General features: G+C 40.9%; 1 protein-coding gene across 1 annotated transcript in view; it reads left to right on the top strand.

Annotated features, from left to right (window-relative positions):
* The window catches only part of RYR2 (ryanodine receptor 2), a 533,272-nt gene that overhangs the window by 234,775 nt on the left and 277,173 nt on the right, over positions 1–21,324 (top strand). Inside the window, 2 exon segments of the mRNA XM_036016051.1 lie at positions 4,076–4,150; positions 11,621–11,777. Coding sequence (XP_035871944.1) covers positions 4,076–4,150; positions 11,621–11,777 — 232 coding nt within the window.

Genomic DNA, 21,324 nt, shown 5'->3' with positions numbered 1-21,324 from the left:
TTTCCTGCCATTCGCGTTGAAGTCTCCTGGGATGACGGGCTCGAAGCTGCTGGTGTCAGTTTGATTGCTTAGTGACTCTGGCTTCCTTCTGAGTTGTCCTCTTGGTAAGGGCACATGCTGTGAAGATGATCACTTAGTTGCGTAAGTTTAAGTTTGGTTTCTAAGACCATTTGGTAAACTAGTTGATCTTCAAACAGTTGTTTTCCTAGACTCGTGCTTCATACTGGAGACAGGTGTCAAGGAAAACAGACAGTCCCTTCCTAGGAAAGGGGCCTGTCTCCAGCTGGACCGATTTCCACGTGTGTCTGAATGCCCTCGTGCCATTTGTGGAGGACTGAGAGTCTGATACTCTGGGTGGTGATCTTGTGATGCCCGTTTCCAGTCTGAAGTGGCCCATGAAGCGGTGATGAGTCCACCACTGACATCCTTCTGCACCCGCCACGTGTTTACGTGGGGACCCTGTGTGACAGCAGATTCCCCAGTCCCCACAAAGAGTTGTGCCTAGTCATCAGATGCTCTGCCCCTGTCAGGGAAGCAGTTTAAACCCATAAAAAGAAATAAAGGCAGAAGTCCCTTTTGGGGGACAACTAGTCAAGTCAACCCTATAAAACTAAAAATATTTCAGGTAGGAAGGGGGATCCAACTTTTGCCTTTATATCCTTGTTTTTAAATATTTCCCCCTAAATTAAAAATATCATTAAATTTCTACTTATATAAGTAGTAAAAAACACTGTCAAATTCAATCAATAAAGGAAAAGTTATGAAAGTGAGTAAAACACTTGAATAATTCTCCTTATACTTTATTATGTATAATATGTACAGTTTTACATGAACGTGTATTTATGCTATTCATATCTTAAAATCCATTTTATTTTGTTTTCAAGCTTAATTCCTGCATACCTTTCTCCATGTAATTAAGATTAAGAGCTTGGTGTTCACGATTCAACAACTTTCTCCACCCTCAGGCAGATGATATTTCTGTGTGTGCACACACACCCCGTGTACAGGTGATGGATTTGAAGTGATTTAGTGTGGTGCGGAAGAGCACATGTCATTTCCTGTCCTGTATCTTCTTTATCTTATTTAACACATTAGAGACTTTCTTCCTCTTTTTATTTCTCTCGGTTCATTTTGTTCTCTTTTTACTCTCTTCAGACAGCTCTTTCATTCCTTTGTTTTCATTATTTCTTCTTTAATGACGAAGGGATTGCAGGCTAAAACTTCTCAAAGTTGCCCTGTGAATCATGAGTGGTTGTGAAGTGTTCTTCTCTTCATCGTATTCTGTACAGGGCCTAATTTCTGTTTCCTCTCTGACCCATGAATCATTTAGGAGAGTTTCTTAATTTTCCAAGTTGTTATTTTTTTGTCTTTTTAGTATCTATTTTTAAATTTTCTTGATTATGATCAGGAAATGTGATGAGTAAATATCTTTACTTCTAAAAGAATTTGATAGCCTTGGCTTGTGTGGCTCAGTTGGTTGGAGCATTTTCCATGACCGAAGAGTTGAGGGTTTGATTCCTGGTTAGGGCACATACCTAGGTTGTATGTTCGATCCCCAGTCTGGCTGTTTAGGAGGCAACCAATTGATGTTTTTCTGTCTTCCCAGTTGATGCTTCTCCCTTGCATCAATGTTCCTCTCTGCCTTCCTCTCTCATGGGAAGCAATGAAAAACATCCTAGGCGAGGAATAAAAAATAAATAAAAGAACCTGATAAAATTTTCTTTGTGGCCAAGTATAAGATCTTTATTAAAGTTCTGATTGACTTAAACATATCTATTTGTGTGTGTCTACCATGCACACACACACATGCAAACATTGCATCTGTACTTTGTCATTCATTATTTTTCAAGTATATGCTCAGAGATTCTGGTTTCTTGGTCTGTGAATTGTCTGTGCATTGGCGGTATGAACGTTCTCCAGCTGATTCTCACACACAGCCGATGCTAAGAATCCCAGCCCTAATGAAACAGTGGTTCTGGCCCCATGGAACAGCCACGTCAGCCTCACTGGGGGATGCGTTACAAACACCAGTGTGTGGGCCTCACCCAGTTCCACTAACCCAGGAAGTGCAGGGTGAGTCTGACCCTTACTGAAGACTGAGAATTTCTGCAGCAGCGCTCGACACTGAGGGTGGCTTTGTCCCCCAGGAGACATGTGGGAAGGTTTGGTAACTTTTTTGGTTTCACAACTGGGGTGTGGGACAGGGACGGCTTTTATTGGCATTTAGTGGTGGAGGCGAGGAATGTGGTGACTGCCCTCTGGCGCACAGCAGAGAATGACAGCAGGGTGCTGCTGAGATGCAGACAGAACATGGCTTTCCAACCGGGCTCCTCACTCTGACCAGCCAGGGAGCGGTCACCAACTCTCCCCAGACTTGGTCATGACGAGTCCATGACATGGGATTTCTAGAAGCTGTCCATGTGATTACATTCACAGCCACAGTTGAAAGTCACGGAGACAGGCCATTGACACAGCTAAAACCCTCAGGTTGTGATGGATGGATTAGGACGGGCCTGAACCTACTGATCAGCTTTCACACTAAAAGATAGACATATGGTCATTTTACCTCCTAAGGTGAAGGAACAGGAAGACACAACACCGACTTCTGAACTTGCCCAAAAATCAGACTTCAGCTTGAACAAGCTTCCACACTGCTAGATCTAACTACCGATTTAGAGGTTCAAGTTAAACTCACTGTGAGCAGGTTATCTGCAAAGTCCAGAGTGTAGAAAGTGCTCCAGAATGGGTGACACCAATTTTCTCAACAAATCTCAAGAAGGGAAAACAAAAGAGAGGAGGGGAGTAAGTACTGTGCTAGCCCAGAAGAAATTTATGACATCTAACCAGTTTGTGCATTTTGTTTGGATCTGGATTTCAAAAAGCAACAGCAACATGACATTTTTGAGATAATTGGGAAAGTTGGATCACTGAATGGATATTTCATGAAAACAAATTACATCCATGGTTTCAGGTCGTGTGTGGAGGGGTGACCAGAGGTTCTGGGAGACACAGGAGGACTGGCTCTGTGTCGGTCATTGTTGGAGTGGTGTGTGGCCATGTGGGGTTATCACAATGTTCTCTCCACTCTTCTGCATGTGAGGGCAGTCCGCATTCAGAACAAGATGAAAGAGAACATGCAAGTGGGTAAGAAGAAGAGCAGGTGGGACTGGTGTCAGACAAACTGCCGTGAGAGGAGGGGTTTCCACGGTATTGAAAAAAGCCCACTGGGGTTGGTCACGGATGGTCTCAGTGGCATCTGCTTTGTGCAAGAGTGAGTCTGGAAGCAGGATCAGGGTGCTGAGCCGAGGGGAGCCGTAGTGGAAGATGCGGCCGAGCACGCTGTGGTGCTGAGGGCACAGGCTTGTGTGGAGGAGAGAGGTCTGGTGGAGCAGGGCCGGGGAGACCCCGGTTTCCTCAGACGGCCGTGTGGGTGGCACCAAGGTCTGTTTGGGTACTGTGAATCGTTACTTTGCGTCACTAGCAAATGGTTGTTACGAGGGCTTTGGAATGTGTGATGTGTATGGTGAACATTCAAATAAATTTTTCTTTGTGTGATTTCTTGTTTATATTTTGGTTTTATTTATACTTCTCTTTTATCATGTTTTCAGATTGTTATATTAAAATATTAAAAGTGCTTTCTCATACTCTTCCAAAATGTTTTAAGTATCTAGAACAAAATTTAGACCTGCAAATAATTATATGAATGTGTTTAAAAAATAATGTAGTAACCTCCACCTAAAGACATAGCTGAGTACTTTTATGAGCCCAATTTAAGTGAGTAAGCTGAGTACATTCTCCACTGGTGGTGGGGGAGGGGAGGGGGAGATGGCAAGGGGACGAATGGGGTGGGTGGGAAATGACAGGGGGTAGGTTTACATCCAGTGTTTATTTAGGGCACTCTTAAAACATTGACCATTCTCGGTGTGTTTGGTTGTTTTTATTTACAGCTCTATTGTCTCCTCCAAAAAGTATGACTTGTATTTATCCAAAGCTTTCCATTTGTTTTTCTCTCTTAATTAGCTTTGAAAGGAGAGTCCAGGAATGACGTGTTAAAATCAGGCTTTTTTTTTGACAGGACTGTTCATTATGAAGGTGGAGCTGTGTCTGTGCACGCACGGTCCCTGTGGAGACTGGAGACGCTACGAGTCGCGTGAGTAGAGTGTCTGTATGCAGCCTAAGTGTGTAAGACGTGTCTAGTGCTTCTCATGTGCTGTATGTGAAATGGTCATGCTAAGGACTGCTGCGGACCAGCAAATGAAGCCCTGGGCGTGGAGAGTTTGCTTCCCTACCCTCTGCCTCCCTTGTTTATCCATTATCACCTCCACTCACTGGGTGGTAGGTAACCTGCTTTTGTACTTAGCCTTGTTGGTTTTCTTAACATTATCACACCCAGTCTGTGCATCTCCCGACACAAAATGCTGCTGGGACAGTGATGTGGGCTTGGAGGCACAAGCCTGTTGCACGTTTCAAGTCTGGCAGGCTCTGGATTGAACCTTCTGAAAGCACATGCAAAACAGAGGAAACTCGAACATGAGCCAGAGCACTCGATCATTACTGGCAGTTGCTGTTTACTTACAAATAACTTAACAGCTGAGTCAGCAGTGTGCATGGTAATACGAAGTTGGTTTGTATTCATTAGAGAAATAAGAATTTCTGTGTGTGTATTTTTACCTGGTGATTTCAAAAAGCTGTTTAGAGCCTGACTTTTAGTTCCTTTAAATAAATGCAATATTGATAGTAAAAGTGTCATTTTGAACTATGTTTAATAGAACTAAAATTGATTTAAAATGATTATAAGGTTCAGTTCTTTGCCTAAAGTAGTGCATTTTCAATGCATTTGTTCTCTAGTATACCTTAAAGAAATTACTGATTTAGGATTATAGACTCCACGGATGGGTGTAAGGATGGGCATATAGTCTTAGTATAGAATAGCTATTTTCGTAGGTGTTGTATTTTGAGGTTAATGCTTATCTAATGATGATTCAAATAGTTTAGTGCTTTTCAGTTGTTTTTGTTTATAATCCCAGGCAATAATTTTGAAAAACTTTATGTATCCTTGAACATGGTAAGGTATGACATAGGACTATTTTTATCACTTTAAATAGATGCACAGAATGTAACTTACAATATATTGTAAGTACTGACATTTTAAACTAAAATGGTCACATCATTCTTTTAAAACTATACCCTGACTCTAAGTATTGCTGTGATTTAGTCCCATTTTATGTATTTAAAAATACTTTGGCATGGTCTTCTTTAATATTAAAAATTATGTATTTTTCTTTCTCATTAAAATTGTATTCATGTTACTCTCCCATGACATAATTTTATCCCAGTCATGCTTATGTTCACAAAACTTTTTCTGCTTACTCATACAACAAAAGTATGTATATAAATTGAATTTCTTTTTTATATTTCCTATGTCGTGTGTCTGTAATTTAAAAAAGTTCTTTTATCTTAACCCTGTTAATTATTAATTGACATAACATTTCTTCTATATAAATAGTTCACCAGATACACCTAAATATTAAAACATCTGATAAATATTGAACCTAAAATTTATTGGAACTACATCTCTTAAGGAGGTAGAAAAGAAGAGACAAACTTATAAAGCAAAAGAAATAACACTAGTTTTTATGTACTTCATAAATTACTCAGTGAGTTTAGGGAAAGGGTTTGTAAATATATAGATGTATATCCTTTAACTTGTGTATTATACAAATGACAGCTAATTAGAAAAATGACATAGTCAATAAAAGTGAAGTTTAGATATCTGTTTCCTTATGAACAGAACCCAGATTTTTTAAATTTATAGATACACCCACCATTCATGATTATGTGCTTGAAGAAATGAAATTTTCTTGAGCAAATGAGGTCCTAAATCTGTTTTTAAATTCATATTTATTTTTAATTATATTTTAATGACAGTTGCTATTACAGTTGTCCAAATTTTCTCCTTTTGCCCCCCCTCCACTCCCTCAGACATTCCCCCCACCATTGTTCATGTCCATGGGTCATGTGAATAAGTTCTTTGGCTGTTCTATTTCCTGTACCTGTACTTTACATCCCCATGGCTATTCTGTAACTACCTATTTGTATTTCTTAATCTCCTCACATCTTCATCCATTCTCTCCCTTTCCCTTCCCATCTGGCATCCATCAAAACACTCTCCATGTCTGTGATTTTGTCTCTGTTCTTCTTGTTTGCTTAGTTTTTTCTTTAGATTCAATTGTTGATAGATATATTTATTGCCATTTTATTCTTTTGAAGATAGTTCTGATCTTTCTCCTTTTCTTCGGTAAGTCCCTTTGACATTTCATTATAATAATGGCTTGGTGATGATGAACTCCTTTAGTTTTTTTCTTGTCTGGGAAGCTCTTTACCTGCCCTTTGATTCTAAATGATATCTTTACTGGGTAGAACAATCATGGCTATACATCCCTATTTTCTATGACTTTGAATATTTTTTGCCAATCCCTTCTGGCCCACAAAGTTTCTTTTGAGAAATCAGCTTATGGTCCTATGGGAATTCCCCTGTAGGCAACTTTTTTTCTCTTGCTGCTTTTAAATTCTCTCTTTGTCTTTCATCTTTGGCATTTTAATTATGTGTCTTAGAGTAGGCCTCATTGCATCCATCTTGTTTGGGACTCTCTTTATCTCATGGACTTGCATGTCTATTTCATTCATCAAATTAGGGAAGTTTTCTTTCATTATATTTTCAAATAGACTTCTAATTTCTTGTTCTTTCTCTTCTGGCACTTCTATGATGCAGATGTTAGAATACTTGAAGTTGTCACAGAGGCTGCTTACACTATCCTCACTTTTTTGGATTCTGTCGTCTTCTTGTTCTGTTGTTTTTCACTTCTTTACATTCCAAATCATTGATTTGATTCTTGGCTTCATCCACTCTACTGTTGTTTGCCTGTAAATTGTTCCTTTTTTTCAATTAGTGAATCCTTTGTTTCTGATTGATCTATTTTATCCTGTTAAGGTCCTCACTAAGTTCTTTGAGCATCCTTATAACCAGTGTTTTGAACTCTGCATCTGATAGATTGCTTATCTCCCTTTTGTTTAGCTGTTTTTCTGGAGTTTTGATCTGTTCTTTCATCTGGGTCATGTTTCTTCCTCACTTTGGCAGCTACCCTCTGTTTGTTTCTGTGTATTAGGTAGAGCATCTATGACTCCCCCCTCTTCGAAGTGTGGCCTAATGTAATCAGTGTCCTGTAGGGTCCAGTGGCACAGCCTCCTCTATCACCCAAGCTGGGTACGTGAGGTGTAGGCTGAGTACACCCTTCTCTTATAGTTGCACCTTGATTGCTGTTGGCAGGTCAGTGGGAGGAATTTACCCAGGCCAGTCGGGTACAAGGACTGGCTATGACCACTGACCACCAACCTCTGCCCTCCATGGAGGACCATTTGTGCAGGGGCAGGGTGGTGGTGGTCCAATATGGTCTATAGCTGTCCACTAGGTGCATGGGTCCCCTGTGTACCTAGTAGACAACTGGCTCTGAGATTTCCTGGACAATGCAGGCCAAGGTCAGCCCCAAGTTGTGTTTTGCCTGGGTCACCCTGCCTGGTCTATAAAGCAATCTGAGTTAGCTGCTACTTGTGTTTGGCTTGGAGATTCCCAGGTGAAGGCAAGCTGTGAACCTAGGGTGGCTACTGCTTTTGCCACACAGGGGCCACTTAGCAAGAAGTACAGGGGCTGGGCTCACTGAGGTCAGCTGTTGCTTGTTTGAGAGCATTTAGGAAGTTGTGAAGCATGAGCCAAGACCAGCCATTCATATGGAAAAGTCTCTGTTAACAGGTTGTGTGGGCCCATAAGTTGGGTAGGATGGAGTCTTGGGATCTTCAGAGCAGGGCAAGCAGTGATTGCTAGGTGATGGAGTCTCAGATATGGCATCCACCTGCTGGCTCTGTGGCTCTGTGACTCTGTCAGGAGAGGGTTCAGAAAAGGGAAAGTGGTCTCTCCCTGCCTTTCTGTCTGGGAGAAAGCTGTCCCCCAGCTCTCGCCTTGATGCCAGATACCCCTGTTCATCCCTGTATGCCACTGGTGCCTTTCAAGCTGCTACCCCAGTGTTGGAGCTCAGAGGGAATAAATCTGAGTTAACGTCATGTGTGGAACCCATGTGTGGGTTCTTTAAGAGGAACTGCTAGGGACTCCAGAAGTTTCTCCCACCAACTTAGTCCCTGATGGCTTTTGCAGCCAGAAGTTATGGGGACTTATCTTCCTGGCACTGAAACCTGGGCTGGGAGCCCAGTGTTGGGATGGGGCTCCTCAGTCCCAACATATCCCTTCCAAATTTTTATCCACCACATGGGATGCTGGATCAGCCTGTTCTGCATCTCTGTGTCTCCTACCAGTCTGGGTGGATGTGATTTCTTTAATTCTGTAGTTGTCAGACTTCCATTCCACTGGATTTCTGACACTCTGAGTGATGGTTGTTCTATAATTTAGTTGTAATTTTGATGTGGTTATGTGAGGAGGTCAGCTGTGTTTACCTATGCCACCATCTTGACCAGAAATCTGTGTCAGTTTTTAGATTTAAAAAAAGAAGGAAGGATGAGGACTCCCGAAAACCTAGAAGATCTTCAGTTTTATTGTCAGCAATATTGTTGGTGAAGTGTAATTACATAAATCCTATTGTTCTGCCCACCTCTCTGTTTCTCATCCATGGCCTGATGCTTGATGTTGGAAACAGAAAGTGATGTGTTGGTTTTAACTTTCAATGGACACCTGCTTCATAGAAAGGGCCTGGCCTCCTGGGCAGCGAGGGTGATGGGTGATGGGCCATATCACAGCAGTGTTCATGTCTATACTGACTGCCCCCAAGAACCCAGGTGACTGGGGACCTCGGGACGTGGCAGCAGAAGGCGGAGCAGGTGGTTTGTCAGCCATTTAAAAGGTGAAAGACAGACTTTTTGTTCTACTCTGTGAGGCTGGTTGGTACTGTTTCACCTTCCTGTCTACAGTGGGAAAGCAGGAGGTGCATAGGTAATGTGTTGTCATTTTAAAGATTTTTTTTCAGATTCTGCTGAATCTTTGAACTGCTTGGTGTTTATTTTAAATGTACAAATTAGATTGCATTTAATTTACACTTCTAATTATATGCAATGGCCATATAATCACTCATTTTTTTATACTAGGTAATGATAGTCAAAGATCCTGCTTATGTTTATTATAGAACTTGATTTCCAAAGGTCATTAGTTATGTTATAATAACTAATGTTTGGGATGGTCTACGTATTTTTCTCTTGAATGAAGCCCCAAACTATATATTTGTTATAATTGCAAACTTACACAAATAAATTTAACATTGTCAAAAGTTTTTCAGTATCATGAGCATTTTAATAGTTTTAATATTAGGAGTTAAATGTAATAGGAAACCTATTCTAGTATTTTACCCCAGTGCAAACTTGTAAGAACTTTGTAAGTAGGATATATATTAGTTTCTGTAATGGGAATGATCATTGCAATTAAAAATATGCATTATGTATACTTCAAATTCTTCTTTCTTACACTCTATGTAAGTAAAATTAGAGGTCTATGTATCATGAAGAATGACCAAGTGCTCCTCATTCCTTTGAGGTAATTTGAAGTAATTATAAGTAATACAGAGGGAGCAGTTTTCTGTGTTACCATAGGAAATCGCTTTATATATCTATGTTACACTACAATTTTCAGTCTTTACTAAATCTTATTTTCTTGCCCCTTGATTCTCCTGGGCCTCTTCTCTTTTCTTTGGGGCCACGGGCATATGAAACCAAGTGATCTGAGTGCCTATAAGCTGAAGAAAATGTGCTTAAACATTACAGTGTTTCCCAATAAGTGGCCAAATTCATTCTGTTCTAACAGAATCCCCTTAGTGACTTGCAGGGAGCCCTGTTACATGGCTTTGAGCATGGTGTGCAGAACGCCCTCTAAAGTTCTGGTGAAAAACCTGCGTTTGGTCAGATTTTTAGACTATTTGAAAAGGAGGTTGTTTGCTATGATGATTCTTTGGGAAAATATATTCAAATGCTTCTTCAAATCATGAAAATGAATATTAAAAGTAATTATGTTTTTCATAGCATTTGCAAAGAATACATTTAAGTTTAGAAGAAGGGAATAAATAAAGCTTATTTATTATCTGTCTAGAAATGTCTTAATATGCTTTTGTGGCAAAACAAACTTTAATTTTATTTTAAGAGAACATGGGGTTATTATCAGGGTTTACTGCAGGCCTGTATTGGCAAATGGTTATTAATTTAGTTGGGGGACTTATCCAAAGTATTTGTCTCTATAAACAAATTCATGTACAAATGTACTGTAATATCATTGGCACTGTAAATTTTCAGTGATAGTATCACAGGTTAAAAAACCAGTTCAGGAAGACAGCATGAAAATGACTTACAGTTTACTAAAACAGAAAAATTTGCAAAAAAAAAAACCTGTCAATTTATAGACTGCAGTAGTTTTTAATGACTCTATATTAAAACAAATTTATTAATTGATAAAATGATCTTGAAATGATGATCGAAGTCTTCCACATCTTTCCTTTTTACTTACTGGATTCATTATTAGTGGCCACTACGTACATTCCTTTTAGAGTTTACCTTTCCTCTTTCTGAAGCACCTGACAGTATGCCCTTCATGCTTCTCCTTGAATTGTCTAACACCAACTGTGCTGCCTCTGTCTCCCGAGATTTTATATGCGTGGAAATTCTTTTCCACTCATTTATTCCTAGTTTTTAAAAAATTGTTTGATTGTCAACATGTTTCTTACCAGTGGGTAAGAGGCTGTCCTTGCTTTTCGAGGTGCCGAGCTCCCTGCAAGTCCTGTGTGTCAGAAGCAGTTTTTGCTGCTCCGTGCAAGCGAGTCCAAGGCTCCGACTCACACGGCTGTCGGTCCTCACTGCACTCAGTGAGGTGGGGGTGGCTTCTGCCTTGATTTGCCTTTTCCACCCTACCTCAGAGTCACTATTTTTAAAAGCAGATCTTAATGATCATAACTTTGCTTTTTATATTTGTTCTGTAACCTTAGTTTATATTTTCTTTTTATTGTATATTTTTTTCCTTTTGACCTTTTTTATAGTTTTCATTTTCTTGGTTTGTCTTTTTTTGTTCATTGGTTTTTTAATGAGGTACTTGTTTTTTAATGTTAAATTTCAAACATAGGAATCTATTTCTTTTTTCAAGTAAATTATACTTCAGTTTATATATATGAATTCCAATTAATCATGATTAGGCATTGACTATCCCACTATTTTTGAAATCTGTGAAAATCCAACAGCTGAAGTTTTTAACTAGTAAATTCTAAAGTCACAGTTAAACTTATAATTTCTGTATCTGTGACTAGTGGGCAGAGTGTAGGTGGTATCACACTTAAAGTCAGAAGACCTAGAGTTAAGTTTCACTTCTGTTTCCTGTTAGTTGCATACGCTGAATGTTACCTGATTGTCCTGAATGCCCATCTTGTTCTGTGAACTGACATTAGTGCCACCCGTATCCTGAGGTGCTTGAGAACACAAACCAGGGCAGCACAGGCAGAGCCCTGTGCTCGCGCTGGCACTTGCAGTCCACTGCTGTCTGCCGTGCGGTGCGGCTGCTGTGAGGTCAAATGTGGCCTGTCTCTGTTAGGTGGAGCGGAAGCCACATAAGATGGGGCCAGCCTTTCCGACTGCGCCACGTCACAACGGGAAAGTACCTGAGCCTCCTGGAAGACAAAACCCTCCTCCTGGTGGACAAAGAGAAAGCTGATGTAAAGTCAACAGCATTTACCTTCCGGTCTTCCAAGGTAAGGTGTAAACCGTAATGTTGGATTTCCTGTAAGTAATGCCAGCCTGTTTCCCCTGACGTGAAAAGTGTAAAACAATTGACGAGACCATGGCTGACATGCATTTCTAAATTCCCAGCTTCTCTTTCATCCATTCTTCTCCAGTAAAACCCACTTCCTCAACCTGTGACCTCTGCCCAGGTGCCTCGCCTGGTCCCTAATGTATACCACGTCTGCCCAGCTCCTTTCCGTTGCCTTCACTCTGCCTGTGTGCACAGTCTGCACAGGGCTTGTGCTGCTGGGAGTGTGGCAGTGGAGCTTGGCAGAGCCTCTTCTCAGAGGCACGGTGCACATCCACTCCAGACCCCTCCTCTTACGTGACTCACTGGTAAGGACAGAACTTGCAAGAGCACCACTGGGTTGCCAGGGGGACTCACTGTGAACCAGATGGTGAGTAGCAGAGAGCAGTGAGTGCACGTGAGTCCTGTTGGAGGGCTAGCGGTTCACTTGGCACCTGGCTGGTCCCAGCACACTGGTCTCCTACCCTGTGCAGTGGGTTCCTAAGCATCCCCAGCAAGATAGCAGGTGTCCTAACAGTGTGCTGTGTCAGCAACAGCTCAGAGTCACAGGTTCAACTGATAAAGGCCAGCGTGGATTGCATTCATTTTTTCTCATGGTTGTGTATTTCTATCCTTAATTTAATGAAGCTGGGGTGGAGTGACAGGAACGGCGTTTACTGGCTAGCTTTGGTCTTGGAAATACTACTCTTTACTCCCCAGTTGTAGGTGAAGGCAAGTTTGGCTGAGACCAGAGCAGCTCTGAACAGACAGGGGCCCATGGGTGCCCCTGACTCTGTCTCTCAGGACTCTAGCTTTGGGGCACACAGATGGTGGAGATCTCTTGGAGGGACAGCCAGTGCAGGCCTCTGTTTTCTGTGGTGACAGTGAGAGAGAGCTGGTTCTCTCTAGTGGGAAACCTCAGGACCCACGCACACATATTTGCCATGTGAACCACAGGGCGGCTTGGCAGTGGTACTTGGGTGGGCATCGGATGGGTGGTGCTGTGGACTGAGTTGTCCCTTCTCTCTGGTTGGAAGGCAGTTGGTGTTACTGTGAACAAACTTGGTGTCACTGGGCTTCTCCTGTAAGCCTGACTAAGCAGAGGGGTGGGGATCTGCGAGTTTATCCACCAGTAGCACCACAGCCCCACGAGAACCATTTTCAGCCCACTACAGAGGAATCAGCTGCCTGATGGAGGCAGCTCTTTCCACATAGAAAACAGGTAGCTATTCAAATGATACGCAGCTTTACTACAGAACATTAGCTGGAAGGCGTGATTGGCATCCTAGCAGATGCGGTTTAGCACAGTCACGCCCCAGACGCATGAGCCCTGAGCAGGAATATCGGATGAAGGCTCTAGAGAAGACTGTCAAGACACAGCATTATGGGAGGCAAAATCTGTCTAACAGAAATTGGAGGAGAAAGTGGCAGGTACGGTAAGTGCTCTGATTGCCCCTATGAAGTTGCTAAAGTCAAAGAATATTTTCTTAAAACTGAAAAATCGAATGATAGAGTTGTGAGATACTTACCAGTAAAAAGGCACACCCTGAAAGATGGTTAACTTTGCTAAAACAAGGTGGTGGGAGAGCGGGATGCTGGTGGGAAACAGAGGGAGACACTGTTGTGTCACCGATGCTGTTCAGCCTCAGGAGAAGGCAGTGAGGGTTGATAAAGAGCCTTGGATGCCCACGGCCAGAGGTTCATGGTCAAGAGAGACGTGGACCACATGGGGTAATGGCTAAAACACGCAGAGTGAAGGCCCAGTGTATTTGTCCCATCGATGCATATAAATAGGCTACAACCACAATTTAAAATGACAATTTCATATTGGCTCATGAAGTATAATTTATGTTGGTGCCGAGACTCACATAAACAGCTTTGTTTGGAGAGGTTGTAAGTGAAATGATGGCTGATCAGTAGCAGGACACTACAGACAAAAAGAAAGGAGTCTGGCCCTGGGTGGGTGGATCAGTAGGTTGGAGCGTTGTCCCCTGTACCAAAAGGTCGCGGGTTTGATTCCTGGTCAGGGCACATGCCTAGGTTGTGAGCTCAATCTTCTCTTGGGTGTGTGTGGTAGGCAACCTGTCACTGTTTCTCTCTCACACTGGTAATTCCTCTCTCTCCCCCCGCTTCCTCTCTCTCTAAAATCAATGGCAAAATCCTCGGGAGGATAAAAAGAAAAAAAAGAAAGGAGTCTGATCTTACTCTTGGGGAGGAGGGCTTCAGCTGAAGAGAGCACTGAGTGGGCACGCTGCACTGGAGGGCCAGCAGTTGCCAGAACTGCGCAGCACATACAGTAACTGGGTGTCATTGTCCGGACAGCAAAGCCTGCAGGAGGCACAAGAAGAAACACAGAAGGGCCTAGGAGTCGGAGACACCAGTCAGGTTTCTCTGTTCGGGACAGTTAGGCAGACGATACATAAAATGTGTACAATACGTAAATAATGTGCAGTAGGACATGTCGTACACATGCATATTCCATGCCATCAAGGGCCTGGAGAACTGAGCCGTCCTGGAGCCCTGACCCTAAGTGGCATTCTCTCAGTCAGGAATGCTGGGAGGGCATGGATCTGGCTGGTAGATGGGGACACGCTCACAGTTCTGCCTCCTAGAGCTTGTTGAGGCCATTGGGAGGCAGGGACCTCCCCCACCACTTGGTTTTTTAAAGCCAGTAACTGCTTCCATTCTGTGGTGCCGAGCAGGTTGGCCCGCAGAGCTGAGCCCTCTGCATGACTGATCTGCTGGGAATCTGGGCCCCATTTCACCAGAGGGGGAGCCCAGGGCAGGGCAGGCAAGTCACTTATTCAGTCACCTGGCTGGGATCATAGGGTAGCCTGTGGACATGAGGCCATCTGGGCTCCAGCCACCTGGCTGGAGTGAGTTTAAACAACCAGGCCCAGCTGGAATCCTGGGTGTGCTGTGGCTCTGGGAGCCCAGGCGGTTCACCCTGCACCTCACCCAGCCTCACGCAGCGGAAGGGCCGCCCCACCCTGCACAGGCTCCACAGGCCTGTCACTGTCATCTGACCATGGCCCCCAAATCCTACTCTTGCTGGGGACATGGGATATTGAGTTCATCTTTCTTTTTCATCGTTTCTGTAACAATCATATTCCCTGCTCTCCAAAAATCCTGATTTTGCTGTAGGAAGATGAATACTGCCATTCTCTTTCTATTCGTTTTTCTGTAACAACCCTAATTCTCCAGGAGACAGATGGGTGCCTCCAGCTGGAAGGGCCTGGGGTATTCCAATGGAGGAGGACTTGAAAAGAGAAAAATACATGAGCAGGTGTTAAAGCTTTCTGCCATACATATAGCCACTAATCTATCAATCTGTTTTTTCTATTTGACAGCAATAAAATAAAGCCTAAGCAAGTTAACTTTATCATTCTTTACCATGGCAAAGAGTCAAGTGTTTAACAAATATAGTTGATAACTAAGTGATACTGGCTATTGGAATATGTTGATCTGAAAATATGTCCATCAGAATATTGTTGAGGGAAAGAAAAGTAAGTTGTAATTACAAAATGTTATTGTTTTAATTTAAATAAACTCTGCATGTGTTTGTATCTGGCTAGATGATTGATGGACTGCTCTGCCATTTACATTTGGGAGCTTCAGGAAGATCAAACTAGAAGTGCTTGGGAACATGGAGCTTTTTCTCCAAATGTCTCTCCTAATATGCACTTGGAGAATTTGGGTTGTTTTTGGATTTTGGCCACTGTTTCTTGCCATGGTGCAGAGAGTGGCTCCCCCACCCCTTCAGTATCTGTGGCTGGGCCCCTGCCCAGCAGTTGTGTGTGGGGACCTGCTGCCCTGTGCGGGCAGTACTGACTCGCTGCCCAACACTCTGTTTAACTCACGCTGACAACTGAGTGTGATGACGTGGTTGAGACAAGAGAAGGTAAAGCTGAAGGCCAGGAAAACGTTTTAATTTTAAAATCACAGTAGAGTTCTAACTCTAAGATAATGGCTGGTTATGTAATTAAAGTTTTTTCCAGGGGGTAGAGACAGTAAATCTTTCTATAATTTCTTTCTAAAATTATTTGTTTATTACATATTTAATGTGTAGTCATTATAGAACATTTTAAAAACGGTATAAAAAATGTGGTAAGAGGAAATTAAAATCATATACAACCCATCATTTAGAAACAATTGTGTTTCTAAATGTGTGTATGTTTACTTTTTAGCAAATATATGCATATCTGATATGAAATAAAATAGGGCAAATTACATACTATGTTGTATATAATTTTTACTTAATGTACAACTGTACATCTTGATTAATAACATCTTGACAGTAATTCAACATTCTGTTATGTAGATTTATCATGAGTTACTTAGCTACTCCTGTTGATTTAGTGAGTTTTGAATTTTGTACCTGTAAATTGGACATTTTTGTCTCCACATATTTCTGTATATTGATGGTGCTTCCTTTTTGGAAGTTGGATGGGTTGTTTAGGGAATATGACATTTCCGAAGGTGCTTTCTGCAGACTCTCAGACAGCAGTGTCTGCAGGCCACAGTCTGGCCTGGCCACCTTCTCGGTGCTGGGCATGGTCCAGGGAGCGGACGCATGCAGACCGAGTGCCCTTCGGAGCTGGGTGTCAGTGTTTGTTCTGAGCAGCAGTGCAGGAAAGTGTGTGTTTCTGTGCACCCTCATCAACAGATAATTCTTAGAAATCTTTGCTAATTTTGATAGATAAAAAGCAATTGTATCTTATTTTATATACTATGGGTTTTAAGTAAATTTCCTAGTAAACTGATCTAATTTTACAGACATATTGTAATGTTTGTAGTATGCTGGTGAATGAAATGTATTGGGTTAGTCAGAAAGTTCATTTGTTTTTTTCTTTAAGATGGCTCTAATAGTGGTTAGTTGTCTTTAACTTCATTCAAAACAATTTAGTTAGATTGTATTCTGACAGGCTGTCATATCAGTGTGCATTTAAAAAAACTTACTAAAATTGGTGAATTTTTTGCATAGCCATTTTAATATTGAAGCTGGAAGAAAATACACAACATTTTTTGGCATATTATGCTTTATTATTTCAAGAAAGGCAAATATGCAACTGAAATGTAAAAAAAAAGATTCGTGTAGTGTAGTGTAGTGTATGGAAGTGCTGTGAATGATGGAATGTGTCAGAAGTGGTTTGTTGAAGCTTCATGCTGGATATTTGCTGGACGATGCTCCACGGTCAAACAGACCAGTTGAAGTTGACAGTGATCAAATTGAGACATTAATTGAGAATAATCAACCTTATACCACACAGGAGATAGCTGACATAGTCACAATATCTACATCCATAAAGTTACTGGTAAAAATGAAAAATGTGTCTTTTATGGAAAAAACCATATTTGGACAACCCAATATTATCACAATAAGTAGTTTCCAGAAATTGCTTCATTTGTCTGAACGCATGTCTTTTATAGCAAACAGATGTGAACTGTGCTCCCAGCAGCAGTGACTCTAGATGTCTCCCCTGAGTGCGACTTTCACCTTGTGCTTTTGACTGTGTTTCAGATGATTTGAAGTATTTTGTGTTTCTTAAATATACGTGTATCTTATATGTATATTCTCACATGTATTTCACATGATCTCCCAATCCCAACTAATGTAGCCTGAAATAGGACAAATAGCAATGTGTCCCAGGTTGTGGGCTCTTGAACTTGCCAATAAAATTTATTCTGGAAGGAAGCACAAATATATTCCAGTTGGGAATGGGAAGAAGTTCCAAAATACAAACTGGTGTCCTAGGGAGAAGTAAATGGGACAGAAATTCATGCATATATATGAACACATTGTGAAAAATTGAAGAGCTATTAACAGTGGTGATTGTAATGTTTAAAATATAAACTCATTTAATTGGAATAAAGGTAGCCTCATGAATGTAACATCCATTCATGATAAAAGTTATTTTCTGCAATCACGTAATTAAGAAGCATTGAACTTACCGACTAAAATAGAATAAAAGTAGAGTCCCCAATTAAAGATTAAAGTATATATTTAAAAAATAAAATGTTGTTTTATATTGTATTTATATTATATTTATATTGTCTACATTTTAGAGAAAATGGTGTAGCTAAACAGTTAGTGATCACAGGCTCTGGTATTTGGTCACAGGCTCTGGCCTTTGAAATAGATGTTGGGTTCACCTAACAGTGCACTTGATTTTTTTCCCTTAGTGCCACTGACAGGCTGAAAATGCTTGTCATATCATTACATATTTTTGTTATATTATTTCCAATGAAAATAATGAGTACTTAAATTTTTCGGAAGGCAAAGACTTTTTTAATGTAACATATATCTTTGATTTTAGGTAGACATTCAGCATGCAATTAATAAATGACTACTGTGTTGCAAATCAAGTTTGCATTATTGACGAAAAACTAAACTTTTCTATGGCTGTTGAAAATACCAATTTTTACCTTGATTCAGGGGTATGGCTTTGGAAATTCTGAAGTGAAAATCACCTGTCATGAACCCTTCCATCTACATTGGCTTTCCTTTGCTTACAACCTTGCAAGTCCTCTTTGCTAGTATATTTTTGAAATTCTACAAATCACTGTGATTTTTCTTACTTAAAGTGATAAATGAGACTGGCTTTAAAAACTTACACTCCTAGTCAGTATGGGGAGCATCACCCTTGGTTGTCATCAGGATATCTTGGACAGTGTCGGGAGCACTCAGTCGCCCGTCTGAAATTCAGGGTTTGACAGAAGTCAACAATCATTGGCAACTATACCTATTCAGAATAAGCAGAACAGAGCAGGAAATAGATTATAATATAACCTGTGTTGGTCCTCTTATTTTCCCAGCTTTATTGAGATATAATTGATGTAACATTGTGGAATTGTAAGGTGTACAGTGTGATAATTTGATACACATCTTTATTGCAAAATGATTATGTTGGTCTGCTTCTAAAGAAGACATTTTACATGATGGAGAATTCAGTTTGATTCATGTAGGTTTTCTTGGGCTTATTCTTCACTTCCTCTGCTCCTAGAATTCTCAACCCTCACTTTCAAGTGTGTTGAAATGTCATTTTTAAACATAAGGTAGATCTTGCCGGTCACATATATACTTACCCCAAGATGTAACTTTCCGGCTTAAAATGCCACTAAAATGTTCCTGCCTGGGCAGTTTCCTCCCGTGTTTCCTCTCCCAGGCACCACGATTAGAAACTGCTGCTGCTGAAAAGGTGAAACACCAGACTCAGATAGACCACCAGGGAGACCACAGGGCGCATGGAGCAAGTGCAAAAATAGAAAGGGCAAAACCGTTTTTAGGACATAGTTTTTGAAAAAGAGTGCTATTTTTGTTTGGGATTTTTGTTCTTGGTTCAAAAATGTTTTGATGCTTTACAAAACACAATAATAATAAGAGTAATGGTTAATTTATGGGCCAAATAATGTGCAAGTAACTTATCTACATTATCTCATTTAATTCTAGTTCAACTCTATGATGCTTCGATACTATTTCTAATCTTAATTGTGCAGATGAGGAAACTGAGGCTTAGATAAGTTATGTGGCAGATCCAGACTTTAAACCTAAGTAGTAAAACCAAAGCTCTCTTTAGTAAGAAAATTAAAGATTTTACAATAATAACAGCAGACGGGAAAGATATGCTGTGTACCTGTGATCTGGTGAGCACCTATTATAGTGGTTCAGTAATTGATTAAATATGTAAAAAGTAAAAGCAAAATAAAGAGCATGTATTTTTCCTACCAAAATAATTATACAAAGTTATCATTAGAGATGAATTTTTATTTAATCAGGGTTAAATTCAAAAGAGATTTTTTGCAGTAACTCTTTCTCTAAGGGATGCTGCTAGCATAATGGAAGATAATGCCAACTTCCAGCCAAGATGGAGGCATAAGTAGATACACTTTGCCTCCTCACACAACCAAAAGAAGGACAACAACAAATTTAAAAATAAAAAACAACCAGAACTGATAGAACATCAAACTGTATTAAAGTCCAACAACCAAGGAGTTAAAAAAGAAACATTCATCCAGACCAATAGGAGGGGCAGAGACAGGCAGCTGTGGTGGTGAGGACTCTTGGCAAGGTGGCAGCTGGCTGAATAGACAGTACCATATTTGCATGTGGATAAGCCAGGAGGAACAACTGGGGAGTGAGACAGATCATGCAACCCAGGGTTCCAGTGTGGGGAAATAAAGCTTCAAAACCTCTGGCTTTAAAAACCTGTGGGGGTTGAGGTGGTGGGAAAAGCTTCCAGCTTCATAGGAGAGTTCATTGGAGAGACCCCTCTGCCCCCAGAATCAGGACCAGAAGGGCCCAACTTGCTTGTGTGTAGGGGAGGGAAGTGACTGAAAGTCAGCTGAGAGCCAAGCAAGTAACACTGTTCCCTCTCGAACCCCTCCCCCATGTATAGTGATCTGAGTTGCCCCACCCTGGCAAATACCTAAGGCTCCACCCCCCTGCTACATAACAGATGCACTGAGACAAAAAAAAAAAAAATGGCCCAAATGAAAGAACAGATCAAAGCTCCAGGAAAAAATACAACTAAGCTACAAAAAGCCAACTTATCAGATGCAGAGTTCAAAACACTGGTAGCTAATTAGGATGCTCACAGAAATGGTTGAGTATGGTTGCAACATAGAGGAAAAAGTGAAGGCTATGCAAAGCAAAATAAAGGAAAATGTACAGGGAACCAACAGTGAAGGGAAGGAAACTGGGATTCAAATCAATGGTTTGGAGCAGAAAGAAAGAAATAAACATTCAACTGAAAAGAATGAAGAAACAAGAATTCAAAAAAAATCAGGAGAGGCTTAGGAACCTCCAGGACAAGTTTAAACATTCCAACATCTGAATCATAGGGGTGCCAGAGGGAGAAGAGAAAGAGCAAGAAATTGAAAACTTATTTGAAAAAATAATGAAGGAGACCTTCTTCAATCTGGCAAAGAAATAGACTTCCAGGAAGTCCAGGAAGCTCAGAGAGTCCCCAAAAGTTGGACCCAAGGAAACACACACCAAGCCATGTCATAATTACATTACTCAAGATTAAAGAGAAGAAGAGAATCTTAAAAGTAGCAAGAGAAAAGGAGACAGTTACCTACAAAGGAGTGCCCATAAAACTCTCAGCTGATTTCTCAAAAGAGACCTTACAGTCAAGAAGGGGCTGGAAAGAAGTATTCGAAGTCATGAAAGGCAAGGACCTACATCCAAGATGGCTCTATCCCGCAAAGCTATCATTTAGAATGGAAGGACAGATAAGTGCTTCTCAGATAAGGTTAGGTTAAAGGAGTTCATCATCACCAAGCCCGTATTATATGAAATGTTAAAGGGATTTATCTAAGAAAAGTAAGGTAAAAAATATGGACAGTAAAATATCCACAAACTCACAACTATGAAGAACCAAACCTAAAAAAAAAAAACAAAAACAAAAACAAAAGTGAACTAAGCAAGCAACTAGAACAGGAACAGAATCACAGAAATGGAGATCACGTGGAGGGTTATCAGCAGGGAAGGGGAAGGGTAGAATGGG

This window comes from Phyllostomus discolor, chromosome 15 (assembly GCF_004126475.2).
Source record: "Phyllostomus discolor isolate MPI-MPIP mPhyDis1 chromosome 15, mPhyDis1.pri.v3, whole genome shotgun sequence".
NCBI classification, from domain to species: domain Eukaryota; kingdom Metazoa; phylum Chordata; class Mammalia; order Chiroptera; family Phyllostomidae; genus Phyllostomus; species Phyllostomus discolor.
Note: the sequence above shows the minus strand (reverse complement) of the source record. Positions and strands in the feature narration are given on the sequence as shown.